This window comes from Aptenodytes patagonicus, chromosome 13 (genome assembly GCF_965638725.1).
Source record: "Aptenodytes patagonicus chromosome 13, bAptPat1.pri.cur, whole genome shotgun sequence".
NCBI classification, from domain to species: Eukaryota; Metazoa; Chordata; class Aves; order Sphenisciformes; family Spheniscidae; genus Aptenodytes; species Aptenodytes patagonicus.
Genome location: NC_134961.1, coordinates 8,109,227 through 8,131,054, shown reverse-complemented (window position 1 = coordinate 8,131,054; position 21,828 = coordinate 8,109,227). Strand labels below are relative to the sequence as shown.

Here is a 21,828-nt window from a genome sequence, read left to right as displayed (position 1 = left end):
TACTGCTGGTACCACTCAATTCTTGTAGCTGCTCTCAGCCCACACCAAGCATACACCAAAAAGCAAGCTACGGGACTTTTCCCCAGGGGGGACAACTCACTCCTGGTCCCTGGCTTTCCTAGATGCTCCCTCTCAGCACAGAGCTGGGGATGAGAAGATCTCCTGACTCTCAGCTCTCGCCATGCAACTTTGACTCTACATGCCTCGATGGGACGGACCACGTGGTTTAGCATGTACGCACTCTTCCTACATGGGACTGTACTTTTAAGGCTTTGTTGCACCAGGAACACTCTCCTGTTATCTATCTTCCTTTAGGACTTGGCAATAAAATCTACTGGGGTGTTATCTGCCGCCTACAATCACCTCAACCCCACCTTTGGCCTTGGTCCCTCCCTCCTGCCCATCCCTTTGAGGAGTGATACGGAAATCACCGGCGCTCCCGCTGCAGTACTGCTGGCGCTGCCGTCGACAGCATTGCCACTCGCCCTGCCTGCAGCACAGAGCACCGCCGCTGCAGACGAGTTTCAATGTCCTTTTATGGAAGAAAAATGAAAATTGCCTGCCCAGCCGCTGAGTGCCTCAGAGCCGAGCTGAGATGACGGACGGAAACTTGCCATTTGTTGTGGTTTTGGCAGTAATAGAGTGGAGCATGTTCCCATGCGCACCGCTCATTTAAAAAGGGCGCAGCGAAGGCACTGAGCTGGAAGAGAAAGCAGAGAGCTCCAGAACAGGAGGTTTCAGGGATGCAGTGCTGAGGAGGAAGATAGCAGAGTCATGAAAAGATGGCTTAGACTGTTCTGCCAGCCCGGACAAGCGGGAGACAGACCTCCAGACAAAAGCGTACACAGGCACAAGTGCTCCATTCCCAAACCCCCCAGTAAGACATGTAGCAAGGTCCTCCACACCGCATTTCCCTTTCTTCCTCATCCCAACAAATTCTGCTAAGCCACATTCACACAGACACAGGAGGATGGGAATTTAAACGAGGGACTTGGTTCTTGAGGTCATTGCCACCAGAAAGAAATTACAGGGGGTCTGCCATAAGTGAGTGCTACCTTTGGCTCTGCTCTCCACTAAAGCTGTGGGGCTAAGCTCTAAGTAACAATCAAATCTAAATAAATAGGCTCAAGGAAAAGCATACAGAGAACAGCAATAAGAACGGCTGAACAGAGAATAAGACGGGGCCACGGGACCTTCAAAATGTTTGCACTGCTCTCAGGAAGCTGAATGAGACAGCAGACTTCAACAGCTGGGAAAACATGTTGCAAAACAAGGAGAATTAAGTAATTCTCCATATGCGCATCCTACTCTGAGGCATTTTGGACAAGCTCAGTTTCTCCAACCAGAACATTTTTTTTTTTTTCCCCCCCCATGTTGCACACGCACCCTGCCAGTGACAAATCTTGATAGAGCTTAAGCCTAAAACCACAGCGCATCTGGAGTCGCGCAGGGCAGCTCCGGGCAGCAAGGGGCCAGCCTCTAGCACAGAAGTAATGGGCCCTGTGGTATGTGTTGGATGACAGCCTTGGAAGGCGATGTCATCCTGAACACATCCCCCTGCTGCTGGGTACTTGCTTACACAAACAGTTCCCCTTGCACCCTACAAAACACTTGTAACTGGATCATAGGTGGCTGGGGCTGCCTCGTTACCTACCTCTGAATCACAAGCAGCTGCGTGCCCCATTACCACACCAGGTACCGAGATCACAGGCATTGCGGTCCGCCCCTTAGCTGCTTCTGTAACTTTAAGTCTGGTTGATCATGCAACAATTTGTTATTTCAGCAAGGCCACTCACGTCGAAGTTGCTGCAAACCGTACAAAGCGACTTACGCTTATTAACATAGGTTGCGGATGCAGTGTTAGCACCCCGCTAAGAGAAGCCATGTTCAGACACAGCTTGCTAGGCAGAGCTCTGTACAAGCTTAAACCTGTCTCACTTCCAACAGAAAATGAAGGTTAAAAGCAGCTGGGTGCATCTGTTCCTAGCCAGCACCTTGAAATCAATCCTGAGACATTCTAGCAGCTTAAAAAGAAGTCCCTTAAACCCACGTCTTACTCCTGCAAATTAAAAGTACACACAAGGATTGCTGTGGCCAGAGAGAAGACGAAAAGGCGCAAAAGAATGGGGATTTTATCCATGTGACACAGGCACATCAATGCTCATTTTTCCCGGATGACAGTTCAGACGCCCAGCAGGCAAACCCACTCCCTAAACACAGCCTCATTAACAGGGTGCACTAAGGAGCCCTGAACAAGGGGGACAGCTGCCCAGTCCGAGGGCAATGCAATTTAGCTCCATGCAACCACACACCATCACCTCTTCGCATCCAGCCAGCGCCGAGGCAGACAACAACTCGGTACGATAAAGTAAACAAAAATTTTAAGCTATGCAAAAGGAGTTTTAAGGAAAAGTCTTGGAAAGGCAAGTCCCTGCAATGTGGCCTGGCTATGAAATGAGTGTTGAGGGTTTCGAGCTCTCCGGCACCGGAGGGACGGCACTGCTCCGTGCATGCATTATTTCCATGGCAACGGCAGCTTTCACCTCCCCATCTCTCCGCTGGCTGAAAGCCCTGCAGTGCTTTGTGCTGAGACTGCAAAGAGGGGAGACGATCTCCCCCACCCGCAACACGGCGCCGGGGATAGCAGCAAGCAGCCCGGGAACAAAAGCCTTGTCTTCACCAACAACATGGGGTCTCGGGAGCAGGGAGGCAGAGCAGAAAGGATGGACTTCCTTTTCTGGGGGGAAACAGTACTTCCCCCGACGTGCGAAAGTGCACGCTCACTTCCCAGTGCCGCACAAGTCAACAAGCAACATGTGCCTTTCCTAGTTTTACCAGAATTGCCAGCTTTGGTTTACTCTGTCAGAGCACAGGGAGGAGAAACCCGCATCATTAGAGATGAGAAATTCAAGCGCCGCTTCCACGCGGGGACCCCTGCGCAGAGTAAGATGGAGGTTGACCGAGCAGGCTGGCAAACCCTCCTGTCGCCAGGAAGCCTGGCTCCGTGCGCAGTCGGCGACCCATTATAGAGCAAAACCTCAAAACTCAAACAGCTCTGAGCAAAAACACTGCCTCTCCCCCAGCACCAGCTCAGACTGCGCACACACAGAACGCATCCATAGGGTGGCTTGGGCAACGTTTTTCCTTGGCTAATTAAGCTTTTCCTCCACCCTGCAGTTCGTGATATTAAGATTCGAGCCCTGGCCACCTAACCAGGAGCCAAACTTCACACCACACAGCTGGAGCCACAGTGGCCCTGGCAGATGGTGCAGGTTCATCTGCATGCTCTCCATGCAGCCGTTCAGTCACTGAAGGCGACCGGCAGCTCTGTCTGTTGCTGAGGTTACAATTAGCCACATTTTGGTCCCCGCAAGGTGCAAATGACTGGAACTACAGGTGAGATGCATAAGCAGTGACCTAGGCACGCCTAGAGCTCTTCTTATTATTGAGCCCAACATACATATATACAGCCAAAATGAAGGCTTCCAGCTGGTTCCCATCACTTACTTTACAATACATCCATAGCTGGCCCAAATATGAATCAACCTCTGCAAGATTTAAAGGAAAGCCTGAGAGTATCAGCATGAACTCTCAAAGCAAGACAAAGGATCCAGGTGATGGAGCATAGAAATACAACAGGACCACCATCTGGTCCTCCTCTCCCTGCCCTTGAAGGGCCTTGAGGTTTCAGGAGAGGCACATTTTGACCTTTCGCTTTCCACGCTTCCCCTTACTTTAGGTTCAGCTGTGCAAGTGCAGTCCTCCCAACCAGAGAAGGACTCCTTCCAGGATCAGTCATCACCACCACAGAGTCTGCCAGAGGCACTGCTAGCAAAGCCAATGCATCCTCTCCAACCTCTGTAGAGTTCCCTAGATTAGACCTTTCCTCCCCAAGGGCAACAGTTTCCTGCAAGCAAGAGCATTAGCCGAAATTCTTCATTCTGGAGAGACAAGATAGCAGGAGTATGAAGAACCACTGCAGTTGCTGCTGTGAGACAACACCACATCCTGCTATCTGAATTCCTCACCCTCGACTTCAAATCCTAAGGTCGTTCGAGACTTCTAAGAAGAGCACAAAGCTACTCAGCAGATTTTCAGCTAATGAATCAACACAAGCTGTCCAGGAAACCAGAAATCCAGCCCACTGGAATGCTGCAACCCCAGGGAGGGGGGACAGGCAGTACGCTAGGAAGGAAATGAAACAGCAAACCAGAAGGAAAGGAACAGTTCAGCACTGACCCCTCTTACCACAGTTACTGTGCCGCATTACACATTTTAGGGAAAAAAGTGACTTCAATTTGTTTTGCACATGGAAGCGTTCATGTTCTTCAAGCCTGAATTTTGTTCTGTGGTGCTGACATATGTACATTTTGAAAACGACTCTGGTTTTGGGGGAAAAAAAAAAATTTTGATTTAAACGTGAATCAACATTGCCACCTAGTGACTAGCAAACCTCCTTGCTCATGACACTTGGATGATCCATCAGAATCACATTTCTTTCCCAAATGCTAGAGGTGGATGTTAGCAAAATGTATCTGGAGGTTAGAGATCTAAAATGGAATTGTGCATCTTTCATAAGCAGCCTTCCCCTGCCAGTAAGTTCAATTTTCACTACAGAATGCAAAGTTCACTGCTGGCAACTTCAATGTCTCCAGACAACAGAATTTGACTTCCTAGTACTTTCTCAATACAGGCAAACGGTGGTATCACGTCCATACGAGAACCCAAAGCTATGGCAGCTACAAGCGTAAGGTTAATGCACTCAAGAGGAATTTCAGCGATTAGCAGAAATCTCTGCTGGGGGACAGGCAGTTCCCTGAATATTACACGAGAATTCACTGTTGTGGCTAAAGTTACACAAGACGCCTTGTAGCTTCAGTGCTAAACACTGATACTGTACTGGCCTCGGCTCACTGGCACCAGATGTAAGTGGGGTGCTGCATACATTCAGGAGGCTGGGAAACACATTTCTATGCTTCTATTTTTCCCCAGAACAGATGGCGCAGAAGCAGCAGCGGCAAGCTTTCCCCGCTCTGTCCCCCATTGGGCCTGACGATTCTCCCGTTATGGCTATTAGCAAACTTTGAGAGAAGCACAAAGATGATCTGCCCTTTGAACAGACACATTTCAGTGAGCTCTTCAAACAAGTTTTTTGTCACTTCAAACTGAATCTGTATTCAGGCGACGGCATAAAAGAAAAATGCAGATGCTAATTCTCTTAAGGATAGCACGTAAGGTGTTTCAGCTCGCTCTCCAGAAGTTTCATCAGATAAAGGATTACAATTTGGTTTTATGCCCTTTAAACACCCAGCTCCCTGTTCACTTAAAACATTTCTGTATATGCGAGACAGCAGCCTAAAGGCATCTAGAAGCCTTTTTAGCCAACATCTTCCAAGGAAAGAAAGGAATACTGTTGTCTCATCTGTCCAGCCGCACAATTTTATAGAACATCAGCAGGATCCAGCAAATACTTTGACTGCTTCCCCATGCAGCCACATTAGATATTCATTCACCTGCTACTGGGAAGCGCGAGTTGTCCTCCCAGCTCTCCTGCCCAACACTCCAGAAGAGACCAAATGGCAAAATAACCCCCAATTACCTTTCTGCAGCGGGGATTAGGGCAGCTGAATCGCTTCACATCGCTGTCCAGTAGAGCTGGGAAGTTACAGAACGGACACCTGCAGCCCAAAATAAGATGCCATTAATGCAGAGTGCCAAACATATCTTTGCTGAAAGCGGATTTAGTCAAATAGCTGTGTGGTAGTTAATAACGGCTGCCAAGCAAACGCCTGCCGCCAGCATGTGCTGACTACTGCCTTTTTGCTCGTATTTCTTCGATCACTTCCCTGTTTGCAATCAAAATATTATATGCTCAGCACTGCTTTTGACCATGTAATTTAGAAGATCAGCAGAGAGCTGGCAAGCACGTCTTGGGGGAGACAAGCCTATTGAATTTTAATCTGCTCCTAGTCAAAGGCAGACCAACCTGAATAAAAACAGACCTGGGAAGGCAGAAGCCTGAATTTATAATACAGCTCTTTGAAAAGCTACCTATCTCATAGTCAGCACACATTTAGGGTTTCAGGGAACAGTTTTCTACAGCAGTAAGTGCAGTCTGCATCCTCTGCTGGACACTTACCTGACAAGCTCATCTGCACAGGCAGCAGCCACCTCCTCCTCAGCTTTCCGCTCATAGTATTTACAGAGGATGTTCTCCGGAAGCACTTTCTCCAGCTCGCTGGTGGGGAATGAACATGTGCAACTGCCTTCCATGCAGCTGAGCTCTGACTAGGGTTGGAAGGAGAGAGCTCAGGTTCAGTATGATGCTAGCGACAAACAAGACTCAGTACCCAGAACCATTTCCAAATAAACCAGCGCAGAGCCTTGCTTAGAGAGAATCATAGAATCATTAAGGTTGGAAGAGACCTCTAAGATCATCGAGTCCAACCGTCAACCCAACACCACCATGCCCACTAAACCATGTCCCTAAGCGCCTCATCTACACGTCCTTTAAATACCTCCAGGGATGGGGACTCCACCACTTCCCTGGGCAGCCTGTTCCAATGTTTCACCACTCTTTCAGTAAAGAAATTTTTCCTCACGTCCAATCTAAACCTCCCCTGGCGCAACTTGAATAGAGCTTAAGTCAGCAGATGACTGCCAGAGAACGGGTTTGCTACAGAAAGAACAAGACTAGTTAAACAGATCAGGCCTCAAACACTGGGCATGCAGATGCTGTTGATAGCTGGGATCACAGTTCACTCACTCCAAGTCCACTGTGACCACGTAGCGGCCTGTTACTGTACAGTCTCTGCTGAGAACTAACACTCTGCTCACGAACAGCACGTTGCATTCTAGTCAATACTGTCACAAAATACAGCTGCCAGTTTATATGTTTACATGAACTATAGATCCCAGAGTACAAAAGCATCCCACAATTTGATCATCATATCTCGAGGCAAAGGAGCATGCACACCTCAGAGCAGGTTAATGACCTGTTTATAGCTCAGCTAAGTACCAGGTTAATTGCTAGCTAAATTGGAGACTAAGAAGGTTAGTAGTATCATAGAGGAACCAACCCCCAAATTAAGTTGGGATCACAGTGATATTATGAAGGACAAACACTCTTAGCTAGAAGGAGACCGGCCAAGTCAGAGATGAGTGTGTTCTCTGTGCAGATACCATTGGTTTATTAAGTAGAAAATAAAAACCAGACGAGTGCAAGTTATTGTTGTTACTATGAATGCTGCAGAAAGTTCTCCTAGTAATCCAAGTTGCTAGGCATAGAGCACAGAAGATGGAGGTTAGCAAAACTGAAATCCTATTCAGCGAAGACCCATTGTGAAATTGTTGGCTTCACTTGATGGTGAGACTGACTTGTTGGATTTGGATTTCAGGACACAATTCCATGCAAATATTTCCTAGGAAGTGCAGTTACATCTGATTTAAGCAACAACACTACGCAAACAACAATGTGATCTCCCAATAGCAATTTACCCATTTTCCCCTCGTCCGGTTGGGAAATTCTTACCTTCCCAGAGCCAAAGACTGCCTCCTGAGCGTATTTAATTAGGCACTCCTTGCAGAACAAGTGACCATCTGCACACTGAGTTAGCTCTTCAAATGCAAACTCCCCGTAACAGCAGCGGCACTCTATCATCTGACCATCCTGCAGCCATAAACAGAGGTATTAGCATCATCATCGTCAAAACATCAATACAGGCACGTACAACTGCAAGCCATAAACAATTCCAGCATTAATTCTAAAAAAGAGCAACAGATATACACCATTCCATTAGATATCCTATTTGGTGGTCAAAACTCACTAAGCACAACCAGAAACTCAGTTTTAAGCGACTTAATATCTACATGTCCTGCGCTTGACAGGTTCCAAACAGCTACAGAACACATGGTGTTTTAATAATTCTTAGCTCACAGGCAGAGACACATCTTGGGTTCGGGAAGCAGCAGAGTGTACATACCATTCATATGGGGAAACCCAAGCTTCAGATCTGTTGCCCTCTAAAGGAACATTTACCCACGTGCCTGGAGAGACCTTGTCTCGGCCTCTTCACTGCAGGGGTGGAGAAGCTTGCCACTGTTAAAGAGTAAGTACGCCCACTTCTTCAAAGGTCCAACATCTCCTCCAAAGTTTGAAGAGAAATGGGCATTGAGAACGAAAAGGTAATCCACAGCTGCTGAACTGATCTCTAACTTTTCTCTCTTTGTTTAAAAGGAAAGACCCGATTTTCAGGTTTTTAAAAAGAGTCCTTTCTGCAAACGAGGAAGGCCTTTCCGCTGGCACAGCTCCAACACCAGCAAATCTGTTTTAAACAGCTGCAATAGCGGTAGCAAGAGCAAACCTGGTAATATTCTATTGCAATGTTTGTTCTAGCCAGTAAAGATACAAGCAGCAGCTGACTGAATTACTACAGATCATTACATCCATCAATACCGTCTTGCTGGACTCAGCTCTCGTCTACCTTTTCTAAAAGCCAGCCAACACACACTACGCAGGTTTTGCCAGCTCAGCAAAAGCAGCACAGTGCAAATGCAGCTTCAGAAAAGCTCCGTTCCAGAAGCGTCTGTGAAGTAGTAAGTGCAAAACAGTGTCTGTGCATAAGCTGAACTCAAGAGACCACATTATAGATACTGACCTTCTGATACTGCTCCTCATTCATCTGCAGAGCAAGGAGAAAGTCTGCGTGCTGCAAGAGAGACATATGCATCTGTATTTACAGAATAGATAAAGCAATTTTCCAGCCTCTACACTCTTTTACATTATCTCAGGACTTACAAACCACCATAAAAGGCTCACTGTCTGCTTACAACATCACTCAGCCCATCCTTCCAACCCATTAAGCTATTTATGATTCAGCTAAAACAGACGGGAGAAGCAAAGGCAGCAAGAACAAAGGGAACCGAATTCTGTATTACAGAGGGCTGCTGGTTCAGGTTTCCATGGGCAGAGATGATCTCACCCAATGGGCCCCTCCAGAGAAAGCCCCAAGGAACATTAGCTTTGTGTTTAAAAGGAGACACTATCCATCTGCCTAAGACACAAGGATCTTTAAGAAGCTACTTTAGAAAAAGGACTGTAGGTGCGGAGCTGTGAATTCAGTCTTCCCTCAAACTACGAGGGGAAGACAACACACCAGCGAGCGTTGCAGTGTTCTGCTTCAAAACACGTGGTCCTCAGCACAGGACAAGACGTTCTGGAGACACAGGACCACCAACTTGCGGAAGGCAGTGAGTGGACAGACTGCCTCGGGGCTGGTCATTATTCGCCGCTAACACTGAGCTGGAATTACAAGCCCTAAAGCACCAGAGAAACCAGCTAACAGAGGAAATAATTAATTAGTAGAGCTTTTACTACTTTGTAGCAAAAAAAAAAGGTCCAGAGCGGTGTTGTATCGTGGACTATACATTGACATTAGCAGACATATAGAAGGTTTTCAGCAGCAAAAGTAGCAGCTATATATTTAAGTAAATTTGAAGCTCAGTGCTTGTTTTTTTTCCTCCAAAACCGAGTTACTTGGGAAGAGTCATACATGTTAACAGATAGTAAAGTGGCAAAGGTAGTTATTGAACATTTTGTTCAGCATTTGAATTTCTCTAAGAGGCAGATTTCCATGTTTAGGGCCAAGGCCTCTACCGTAGTTGAAGTCGTTTGCACCACAAGATCAAAGCAGCTCCTACCACTCACCTCTGCCATCTCTTTAACTTTCTGCTCATAGAATTCCTGCTCCAGTAGCACTGGTGGGAGAAGAGAGAGCTTGTCATAGGACCTCCAGTGCCGCCTCTTATTCTCCAGGAAGAACATGCGCTTCTCGATTTTCACATCTCCTAAAGCAGAGTTAAAGGCACAATGAAATGGGATGGAGCAGCCAGAACAAAGCTTAAATCCCTCTTCCTCCATATGCCACCAGCTGCGTAACTTCAGTGTCTCAAACAGCACCGTACCAAGCAGAGGTACTAATGAAGAGTATCTCCAAAACAGATACCAGCCAGTGACAGAAACGTAGCTGTTTTGGGACCACATCCCTTTTCAACAACAGTGCTTTCTGCTGCAAGCCAGTTCTGCTTACAATAACCATGCAGAGAGCACGATACATACGGCTTGGTATTTACCTTGCTCAAATTTGAAGTCAATATATGAATACTGATTCATTTCTTTCCTCCTTTTTCGTTTCCCACTGGTTTCGGGAGACAGCTCCTGCCATTTTTTGATGGCATCTGAAAAGGCCTAAAAAACAACATACAGACTTAAATCCTGTCTGTTCCCTGGAAGAAAGCAGAAGCACATACTTCAGATCAAAGCACAGTTACAAACATGGGCATATAAGTGATCCAAAACCAGAAAGCCAAACACCCCGTATAGAGGCAAGTATACCTCTTTCCTTTGCTCGCCTTGCTGTTTTAATGCACTCGTAAAGCAATCATTCCATAAAAACAAAATAGCTGAATGATACTTCACAACACCTCAGCTATTAACTCCAATACGGCTGGTGCCCACTCTGATGCAACAGAGCTGCTTTAGGGTTTTTTTGTTGTTGTTGGGTTTGTTTTTTATTTAAAAAAAAAAGCTCAAATACTCAGTGCTCAATCAAGCAAGTGAAGAGACAAGGAGCTTTTGTTTTAGTTAAGTCCTGGAATAGTGGAGAAAGAAGCTCAAGCAAGAGGAGCATATCAGAGGAGTAGATCCAAGTCAAAAGCTTGAAGCCACATTTACATTCAGTTTGTTGATACTTAAAACAAGTTTCTTCATAGCTCCATTGCAGTGAAACCCTTATGAGGAATATAGGACTCATTCCACAAGTCATAAGAAGAAGAAACAGGACAGTGAGACTTGGGCTTCTTTTCAATTACATGCAGTCAGTTAACTAGTAGCAGCAGTTAAACGTTTTAAGATTTAGCTAAATGTCTAGGCTTTATTGGCAGTTATACTGCACTTCAGCAGCGACTTACAGGAACACTCCTCAGTTTAATCCATCACCTACCATCAACTAGCTAGCGTTTCCCCAGTTCTCCTATTAGAGAAAAGTAAAAACTTCCTGCAGCGTTCTGTCTGGCCAATAAATTTTTTAAGTCTCTAAACTAAATGGATTAATACTCCTTAAAAGGAAGATCATTAAAAAAACCCCATAACCACACACTAGCAGATGGTACAGTACAGCAAAAGACATCGCACTGCTCTCCACAGACACGGGAGATAACCCTAGGAAAGAAAACAGAGTTGAACCGGAGAACCTTTCGCGTGATTGCATAGTGTCCCTTGAGTTCATGTAGTGCCCACTTAATGTCTTGGCTGCTCAGCATTTTGAAGTCTGCCATAAGGAGGTCAGCTGCCTGAATAAAGCACCGCTGGTCAAGTGGGGCAAGTTTGGAAAAGTCGAAGTAGTCCACTTTAGGCACCTAAGGAGAAAATGTGAAAGATATAAAAAGGCTGCTGTAAATACACACAAGAACACCCCAAACAGCTCTTTCAGTGATCTGGACCTTCTGCAAGACCACCCGAAATTCAGGTTGCATGGCACCCAGTTCTGAGCACCTATCTAACCACCAGCTTAGAGCACAGCCTACTGGTCTACGCGCTTGTGCGGGTAACCTGCCCTGAGCTGCACCACGCTGCAGCCCTGCCCCTAGCAGGGCCCACAGCACACAGTTTAAAGCCATTGTGTCCGGCTGCACCAGACAGCGAGGAGAGGATACATGTAGGTTCCTATAAAGGGTGAACAACTTTATTGGCTTGAGGTTGAGAGACGATTCCAAGAGTAGAAAGAGGTATTCAACATTTCTCTCTCAGGCCACACGCAGCTATTTCAACATGCTCAAAGCAGCTCAGAGAGAAGTTTTTGTCAAATGGACTTTAAAAAAAATAAATAAAATCAAGAAACCGTAGGGAGATTTGCAGTTAGGAGGCTGAAAGGCAATGCCTAAAGGCCACACAAGAGAGACCTGAGGGCCAAGTCGACCTCATGTGATTGACCACAGAATTCTTGTATCAGTTATCAAAATGAACACTCCAGACAGGGTGGCTGACAGGCAGGCAGGGCAGAGGGTCTTGCCGAACATGAAAGAGCGGATACGGTGCAGCTACACAACAGCAAGACAGGAAAGTCTTGAAGTCGTCTTGCAAGCAACTAACCATTGCTATTTAACACCATCTTAAATGCACCCAGAGGCCTCCTATAATATATGGCTCAACCAGGCACTCTACAAATACACACTAATAAAACCAGACAACCCAAGATCTGCTCAGGTTGAACAGACTGGATGGGAGGCATGCTGTAGATGAGGATACTCTCACTTGCCTTTGTCTCATCTTGGCTGGCAAGCAGGCTGCTGCTGGGATTTAAAACCACTCTGCCTTCCTTCTTTGGGTAATCTGGATTTTCCAGAAGAAAGTTACAAAGTCTGAAAAGATAAATATAGTTACTTCAGGGTTTGGCAGCTCAGGTTCATTCCTCGCTTGTCCAATTTTTAGTATCTTATAATTAAGAGGCTGGGCAGGCAAGTCACAACCCGCCCTGTAAGAACGAAGGATGGTCTCAGACTAGAGCAAACTGCAAGTAAATGATGGAGAATTAAGTAAAGAATAGTCAGCTGTATGACTGCAGACAGAAAAGCAAATAGATTTGCCTTTCAACAATTACATTTACGTAAGAGAAGCTCGTACGGGTGAGCTACTAACCAACCTTCATCTCTCCATACCAGAGGTGAACAATCAGGCTTACTTCCCCACTCCCACCCATGGGTAAAACCATGCAAAGTGATACCTCCTTTGAGCACGCGTCAGACCCTGCACGACTAAGAGTCAAGGTGTACTAACTTTCTGCTGCTCTGGAATTAACATTACGAAGACCATACAAGAAAGAACAGTCACAGCATTAGCAGCATTAATTGAAATCTAGCTGTCGCTAATACAAATGCATCTATGTTTCCATATTCCAAAGCATATGAATCCCTACAAAACCTGTGAAAGGTTGATGTCTTCCTCGACAGAAGTTTACAGATTCAATTTTTAATTAAAGCCTCCACTCTCTATCTACTTTAACATTAGAGCAGAGGCAGAAACAAGTTTAAACTGTGTTTACATACAATATGTACTCTGAACACAGGTTTCATTGTAATAAAGCTTGAAATCACACCAGCATTGTCCAATTCACACTAGAAACTGGTCTAGTGAGAACAGCATTTAGAAAATAATCACTAAAAATTGCTGAAAAAAAATGCATACTAGCCTGTAAATGGAGCATACCTGAGGTCCTATCACAAACAATCATAACTTTGTCAGGTAAATTTAGTTTAACTGACTATTTCAGCTTAGAAAAGACTCTAACAAGTAGTTTCAGAATACCCCATTGCTGGAGATCCACAAATACTTCAGAAGCCCTTTCGAAAGGGAGCTTGCTGTAGGCTGTCTGAATCAGACTTTCACATCTTATTCTCAACCTTCACTAACCAGCTGTGCTAGCTGCGTCAAGTAACATAAGATGTTCCTCAGTTTCCCCAGCTGTAGAATAATATCCTTCTGAAAGGAGCTAGGACAAGCAATTAACATTTGTAAAACTTTGAATGAGAAGGTGCTAGGTTGCAGCAAAGACATAATTGCAGCTAATTTACATTCCTGATGTCAGAAATCAGTCCCTAATGAAATCTGAACCGGCTTGAAGCGCTAACCCACTATCAAGGCATGATTACTTTAGCCCTGCTTTCACATTCAAAGCAGAGGCATTTCTTTTTGTTTAATCAGGTATTGACATATTGAGCCAGAAGCTTTTGACTGAGTGTGAATGCTTCTGCACACAAAAGCTGAATAGATGATACCCCGCTAAGAAGAGCTCCCACATCTTATCTTTCACATCAGTTGAAAGTTTTAAGACGATCATTTCGGAAAACAACAAAATATCTTGGCACTGAGCATTTAATAGCTCCCAGCTCTTCCCCCATCCCTTTTGTAAAAGATAACTGTTTTAATCCAACAAAACAGAAACTTCAAGGAGCTCAAATCACTGCAGCTCAAACGCAAGGGTTTCAGCTGGGGCACAGTCAGAGTACATTTGGACTATTCTGCATGTTGCCATTTCAATGCTCAGGATTTTCAGAGATGTTAACCTTCAATGTCTGACAATTAGTTAAGTGGGTCCCAGCACGCAATGCACACACACTTGCAGCACTGTTCATTAATATCTGCACCACAGGACACAGAGCCAGTTAAAAGCCTCATCCCTGCCCAAACCCAGCCACCCTTATTTATTATATTTCAAGCCTGATTCAGCTTGACATACCACGGAGATCAAAGAGACCCTGCCAGCGAGGCTGACCAGTGCTCTGACCCATTTGTTCTCATACAAAAGATGCAGTGACAACTCAAAAGATAGTTTGGTTAAAGGAATAAAAATATGGAGAAGAAATCTTTATCATCCAGTAAGTGGGTAACGCACCGCTGAGCAGCCACTGTAGATGGCCTACAGGGAAGCCTGTAAGCACCTTTTCATCTCACTGGGTCTGTGGCACACAATAGGAGAGAAGAGATTTCGGGAGCAAAAAGGGAAGGAACACATTAAGACTGATAGAAGCCAATACCGGGACTTAATTCTACCAGGCTTCGCTAAATCCCCGCAGGACACAATAATGAGTTTTTTCACACAATCTGTGAGAGGGTCCTGCAGCCAGATGCCTGACTTCAATAGCCTGATTGACCTGAGGAATGACCCTACCAGTCTTCTACACTCCCAACACAACCATCCACGCCGAGGTGCACCAAGTACGCGGTGCGGGCACCTGAAAGCTTCTCTCATGCTGACCACACCACCACTGCAGGCGAAGCACTTTCGAAAGACAAGAAAGAAGTTACAGTCTGGTGACTTTCTAACCAAGAAGCCCTGCTTCGGAGACGTGACTTCACAACACAGGCAAAGGAAGCAGAACAGGAAAACTGGGCCCAATGGATGGGATCATCCTTAGTTCCTTGCCAGTTAACTTATTTATGGTCCAATAACTAATTCTAAGCCTCACACACTTGAGCAGTGCTTAATTAGTGCCCTAGTTAACTGGAAAGGGCATCGGATTCATACAAGATAGAGTGAATACTCTGGCAACCAACACCTATTCTTCATTCTTGTATCACATAATAACTAGTTCCAACATGTTTGAGAGAGCAGTGACAGCTGCAGAGAGAGAAAGAGAGAGGGGTCACGTAGCATCACACACAAGTCACAAGTGATTTACTTCAAACCACTCTCCCCTCTGTGTTGCTGGGGGAAGAAGGAGGAAGGAGGGCACGTTCGGAGTGATGGCGTTTGTCTTCCCAAGAAACTGTTACGCGTGATGGAGCCCTGCTTTCCTGGGGATGGCTGGACACCTGCCTGCCGATGGGAAGGAGCGAATGAATTCCTTGTTTTGCTTTGCTTGCGCGGCTTTTGCTTTACCTGTTAAACTGTTCTTATCTCAACCCACAAATTTTCTCACTTTCACCCTTCCAATTCTCTCCCCCATCCCACCGGGGGGGAGTGAGCGAGCGGCTGGGTGGGGATGAGTTGCTGGCTGGGGTTAAACCACGACACACACGCAAGCCTTTGCTCTTCAGCTGTGCAAGCTTTACCCAAAAGAGTAGGGAGATGATGCAACTTATCAATAAGGTTAATGACTTTTTTAAAACTTCTGATTCTAACATGACTCCCAGAGATACCAAGCATGATGAACACTAAGGTATTCTTAAGCTGGGAATTGGGAAAAGCAACAGTCCTCACACTGATTTTCCATTCCTTTTACTTCCCTTCTTGGCTCACGTTTCTGCTCAGTCTGACCAAAGTCAGTCCCTCAACAGAATCAATCCTACCAGTCCTTTAATGTGTTTGCTCTATTCTATCTGCAAAAAGTGATGTGAGAGAACTCAAACAGTACCACTGCTACTTGATTAAGTAAAGGGGATAAGAGCCAACATCGTGACACTAAATAAGGGAGTCCAAAACAGTGTCAGCTTTACCTGGAAAAAGCCAAAAGCCAGTGAAATGAAGAGGTAGGAAACTATTTTCTCCAACTCAAAACTCACCAACCCACCTTCGTACTGTGTTTTATAGAAGTCACCTCAACACCTTAATCCTGACACTCACCCTTTTTAAGAACCCTAGTAATAGTTAAGAGGAAATTATATGTAATATCTTTAAATAAGCAAATGATCTTAAAGGCAGAGAAGCTACAGCACGTCAGAATTAGAGAGGATTTAAGAAAAGCTCTATTAGAAGGGAAAAAAAAAAATTCTCTGCTCTTTGGCGCTATCAATGCAGTGCTGACTCCCAGCCTGAATATGCTCTAGAACAGCATCATTAGCAGGTGGGGAAATGGAAATGTGACTGCAGCCAGACTGTTGTATGATACACCCTGGCTCTTAGCTCTATACTTACACATTTAAGTCATAGCAGTTCTTGATGCTGATTAGCTCTTCAATATATTCCTTCTTCGCATCTGGGAATCTTGCTTCCTACAGTAGGAAAAGCTAAAGGTTACGTAGGTATTAGAGGAGCTGCGTAGCACAACCTAGCAACAGCACCAAAGACAGATTTATAGGTAATTATCTGGCACGCTCCTGAGACAAGGGCCAAAATGGATTTCAAGAGACCATTTATAACCATCCAGCCTGGATACAGCAAGCTGCTGGCTTTCCTTTGCTCCACAGGATGATTGCTAACAGCTCTTTCTCACAAGAAGAGTATGGGTGGTGATGTGAATGGCCACGAGCAGCTGGCCTAACGAATGATTCAGGCTGGATGGAAAGAGGAGAGGCACTTAGGTATGATCTACAACACAAGAAAAGCTAATATTTACCTTCAGACAGAATATTAAGGAGGTCCAGATTGTGTGCTGAAATACAACATTCCAAAGCAAAAGGAAAAAACCCAACGATACGTATACCCACCCAAAGCACCCGGACACACTAGGAATGAGATCAGAACAGACAACAAACCTCTACTGGCATTTCTGTGAAAGCTCTCCCAGCATTAGCCACATAGCAAAGAGCACCCTCTGCTGCTCTCTCTCGTCGGGTTTCTGTACAGGTATTGCAATCGATTGCACCGTATGATATTTTGCTTTCCAAGACTGGACTGGTCAGGGTTGTCAAGCAACCCTGACAGTGCAAGAGTATCTACTTGCCCATCTCAAAGCAAGTCACCGATCAACAAGGTCTCACTCGGAAAGAACTGAATTTTGTTGGACTGCTACTTAAAGAATATTTTCCTCAAGCCCAGTTTTCCCAAACAGAATCAGATATGGGATGTGGAGGGAAGACTTGGAGGGGATGGGGGTGCTGGTGTAAGATACAGATGCAGTAAAATACGCTTGTTTGCAAAAAAGTATTCCATAAGGCATCAAGAGAGACCCTTCTTCCCTAGCAATCAAGGGGAGGAGCATGCACTGGAGGGGAAAGCGTTAGACATGTGAAGCATCACCACGTTTGTTTTGTTTTTTAAATACACACCATGTTGCCCAAGCTACTGAACATACCAAAGGTTAAGGAGTACCCTTCTTGGTGGTTCAGGTCTTGTAGCTAGTGCCCCTCATGCTAAGCTTCACATGCAGAGTCAGAAAGGAGCACGTGGAGTTAACATACACGAGTCTTCACGCTGCTTATGCAGTAATTCCTCAGTGCTACTGCTTGGAAATCCACACTGCAAGGGCAACCCCGACCACTATGGTGGCCTTCACACGGCCATGGACCAAAGTACTCTAGGAAAGGCAGCTGAAAGCAGCCATGGCTCTCAGCCATGCGTCTCTAAGCCTTCTCTACCCCACCCCTCTAACCCTCTACCAGTGTTTAGTGTCTCAGTTTTCTCATTTAGCTCTACATCCATCCCTAAACCAGCTCCACAGAGTTGGGTTAGGAATCAGCCAGACAAAAACAAACGAGCAGAACTGAGAGGGCACTAGCCTTTAAGGGAACAGACCCATATTATTTTACCTCACTGTGCCCTTGAGACCCTGCAATCAGTACTGTTAAGTCTCCCTGGCCAATAGCCCACCTCGAAACAAACACTGCCCTCAAGATTCACATCCTCTCACCACTTCTGCCATAGTGCTGGGGTTAGTCTTTCAAACCCAAGTTCTCCAAGACAGTTCATTGCAAGCTCCTCACCTGGTGCATAGCTGAGTCTTAGCCAAAATGAAGAGGATTTGCAGCTGAAGTAGCTAGGGCTGTGCTCTGAGCATGTGAAACACTACACACCTTGAAAAACCTGTCTAAAAATAACATGCACGCTGAAGGCAAACAAGCCCTAGGAACACTTACCGTCTCTCTGATGAGCAGCGCAGTGAGGTCTTGGTCCTGCCCAGCAGCTCCTTGTTCTGGCACATTACTAGAGCCAAGTTCGTGAGAGCCCTGTGCTGGGAACGCTGGACCTGGCTGTTCATTGTCTATCGCTGCGTGCTGACCCATCTCTTCTGGTGGATGCGCCAGCTGGGGCGAAGCGGGACCTGGAATCCCATCCTGCTGTGGTTCAGGTCGGGGGAAGGCTGGCCCAGGAGCCTCCTCTCCATATGCCCTCAAAGATCCTGGGTCTGCTTCAGGCTGCCCTTGCTGAGGAGCACAACCATTTACTACAGCATGTGGCTCGCCTTCCAACGGCTGGAAGTATGGGTGATCCAGCTGGCTGTTCTCACGGATCTCCTGGTCTGTGGTAGTTGCAGCAGCTGCTCCTCCGAGGTTTTGCTCCGGCTCCAAGTCCTCTCCTTGCCATCCCTGGGCTTCCACCTTTTCTTCCTCTTGTGGTGGAACTTCTGCATTCTCCAGGCTAATGATTTCTCTGTTAACAACAGGCTGTGGACTCGGCTTTATTGCTGGAAGCAAACTTGGGCCAGGCTCCTGGTTACTTGTAAGTTCAAACCTGGGGCCATTAAGCTCAGATGATCCGGGCTGCTGCAAGGCAAAGTTCATATTCTCATCCCTGCTTGGTCCAGCACTGCCCTCCACCATGGGATTATACCGGTCTCCCTGGCACAGCAGAGCTGAGTTCTCATCTTGCAGATATATGCTCCTCAAGGGCTCGACAGCACTTTTAGATCCTCCTTCTCCCACAGCGTTTGCACCTTGCCATTGAGCAGCAGGTCTGATGACATTGGGACGCAGGAGCTGCTGATGCTTTGGGGTCTAAAAAGAAGACAGACAAGAGTAAGTAGGAGCTCTTGTCTGCATGTCAGAATCCTTGCTCCAGATGATCTTTTGCATCTAATCAAATTTCTGATGGGAAACAGATGAAAAGTCTGTTTAGCAAGGTGCTTAACAAGGCATAAAACTGCAACTCACGTATCTTTGTTTCACTGAACTCCATCCTCAGTCTGTTCCCAGGTACTAAGAGAACATTTGGCAGAACTGGGGATGCACAGGACTTTCAGACTGGAATAATTTCCTGAGCTCACCTCAGTCCCCACTTCCCTCCCAGTAAAATAGTCTGGGAAGGAGGAACTAACTGATGGCATATTTGCATTCTCACCAATTTATTTAAACAGGCAGGAAACAAAGCTCAAAACATTAATCTCTGGCCTCGTTCTTGCCTCTGCCAGACAGACTGCTGTATGCCAACAGAGTCTGAATAGTCCCTGCTACTGTTTTCAACTAAGAAACAGAAAGGTCAGCTTTGCAACCCATTTTCTCAATGCCTCTGGTTACTTTAACAGAAAATATATTCTTAATATAGCTTAGATATGAAATTAGACACTTAAAATAATCAGGGTAAGCTAAAGCCTTTGGCCCTCCTCTGTGTGACTGCCGGTGCCAGTGGAAAGGAATTTATCAGGTGGTGGCTTTGTAACACTGCAAAAAATGTAAGTGCCTGCAACAGCCCAACAAGAATCCAAACAGCATAGAGGAATAAAGCATACAAGGTCAAACAAGGCATGTTTTGAAAACCCGCCTTCTAAGGAACATCAAGTCCTCTTACAAAGCTCTCCACCTTTCTGGATTAAGATAGGTAACTTTATGGAAGCTACAGCCTTTGTTAAGTATAAATTTAAATACAATGCAGTTTAACAATCTAGTTCTCCCCCCTGTGCCCAAAATATGATTAAACACTTAAAGCCAGCAAAATGCCATCATTTCAACACACATTTCAGACATCCTAAGTAAATTACTGTAACTGGACAGGACTCTCAAAGGAATGCATCAGATACTTGCACCAGAGTTGGCTACAAAGGCCATGAATAAAGCAGGGCAAGTACAAGAACGAAAAATTACCTCCACCAAGATGACTACATCATCGTCATCTTCCTCACGCTGCTGCTCTGCTGGCGTTTCCAGCAGCAAAGGTAATTCTTCATCCGAGGAATCTGATATCATGATAAGACCCTCGTCCCTGCGGTTTATCCAGTCTGTAGTAAAGTAAGTGAAGTTAGCTATTTGCTAAAAGTAAATAACTGAAATTACAGGGCACAAGCACCGAAACATCTGAAAAAGCAATCTTCCCATTTGCATTGCAGCAACAGGGAAGAAGCGCTCAAAGGTCACTGGTTCCTCTGCAAGTTACTGGTACGGCCACTCCTACCTCCCCGGGCCCTCCGAGCAAAACACGTGCACAAACTACAGCTCAAGAGACCACAACGGCACATGCATGAAACAGTCACTCATTGACACTTATGCAAAGATTCTTCTACCCCGAACCTCAGCACGAGTCAAGCTGCTGCAAATGTTCTGAACAAGCCACTTACATAGTACTTCCTAATTTTTGCAGAGAAGTCCTGAACGTTCAGTATCTTGGGGACGATACATTTTCTTTTATTAATGTGCAGTGCATTCTAGAGGAGAGATAAGGTTCTCTGTGCAATTCGGCCTCTTCTGAAAGAATGTGACTTTGCAGGAGTACCTCATGCAAGACAGAGATAGGGCTCCTGTCTGTGGGCGCAGAAGGTATCCTGCTACTAGATGAGAACCTTGTCCCTCAAGGCTTGTCAAGAGTGGAATACAGATGCTACTGAGCACAGCTACTGGAACTCAGGAGAGACGCTCCATCCAGAAGCAGAGGGTTTCTGTACTGCAGAGACAGCATACAACCATGCTTCCCCTACGACTGGACACAACGTTTTGGCGTATGCTTTAGCATAAGCATTCATGAGTATTCATTTATCACCTTTCAGGCATACAGAAAGCATCATTTTGAATTCCAGTCTCGGAGGAACAGGTGCCAATGCATACAGCCCTACGAGGATACAAAGGTGCTCGCCAAGCCGCTCTCCATCATTTATCAGCAGTCCTGGTTAACGGGGGAGGTCCCGGAAGACTGGAGGCTTGCCAATGTGACGCCCATCCACAAGAAGGGCCGGAAGGAGGATCCGGGGAACTACAGGCCTGTCAGCCTGACCTCGGTGCCGGGGAAGATTATGGAGCGGCTCATCTTGAGGGCGCTCACAAGGCATGAGTGGGACAACCAGGGGATCCGGCCTAGCCAGCACGGATTCATGAAAGGCAGGTCCTGCTTGACCAACCTGATCTCCTTCTATGACCAGGTGACCCGCCTAGTGGATGAGGGAAGGGCTGTGGATGTGGTCTACCTGGACTTCAGCAAGGCCTTTGACACTGTCTCCCACAGCATTCTCCTCGAGAAGCTGGCGGCTCACGGCTTAGACAGGTGGACTCTGCGCTGGGTCAAAAACTGGCTGGACGGCCGGGCCCAGAGAGTTGTGGTGAATGGAGTTACATCCAGTTGGCGGCCGGTCACGAGCGGTGTTCCCCAGGGCTCAGTACTGGGGCCGGTCTTGTTTAATATCTTTATTGATGATCTGGATGAGGGGATCGAGTGCACCCTCAGTAAGTTTGCAGACGACACCAAGTTGGGTGGG

At 46.1% G+C, this 21,828-nt stretch overlaps 1 protein-coding gene across 3 annotated transcripts in view; it reads right to left on the bottom strand.

Annotated features, from left to right (window-relative positions):
- Positions 1–21,828, bottom strand: part of RNF216 (ring finger protein 216) — an 81,135-nt gene that overhangs the window by 42,050 nt on the left and 17,257 nt on the right. For all 3 annotated transcript variants that reach the window (XM_076350736.1, XM_076350738.1, XM_076350737.1), the window contains exons 3-13: positions 20,231–20,364; positions 18,290–19,147; positions 16,410–16,486; positions 12,315–12,417; positions 11,251–11,415; positions 10,132–10,246; positions 9,707–9,846; positions 8,658–8,708; positions 7,532–7,669; positions 6,140–6,288; positions 5,600–5,678 (exon numbers count right to left, since the gene is read on the bottom strand). In XM_076350736.1, coding sequence (XP_076206851.1) covers positions 5,600–5,678; positions 6,140–6,288; positions 7,532–7,669; positions 8,658–8,708; positions 9,707–9,846; positions 10,132–10,246; positions 11,251–11,415; positions 12,315–12,417; positions 16,410–16,486; positions 18,290–19,147; positions 20,231–20,364 — 2,009 coding nt within the window. The remainder of the gene's footprint in view (positions 1–5,599; positions 5,679–6,139; positions 6,289–7,531; positions 7,670–8,657; positions 8,709–9,706; positions 9,847–10,131; positions 10,247–11,250; positions 11,416–12,314; positions 12,418–16,409; positions 16,487–18,289; positions 19,148–20,230; positions 20,365–21,828) is intronic.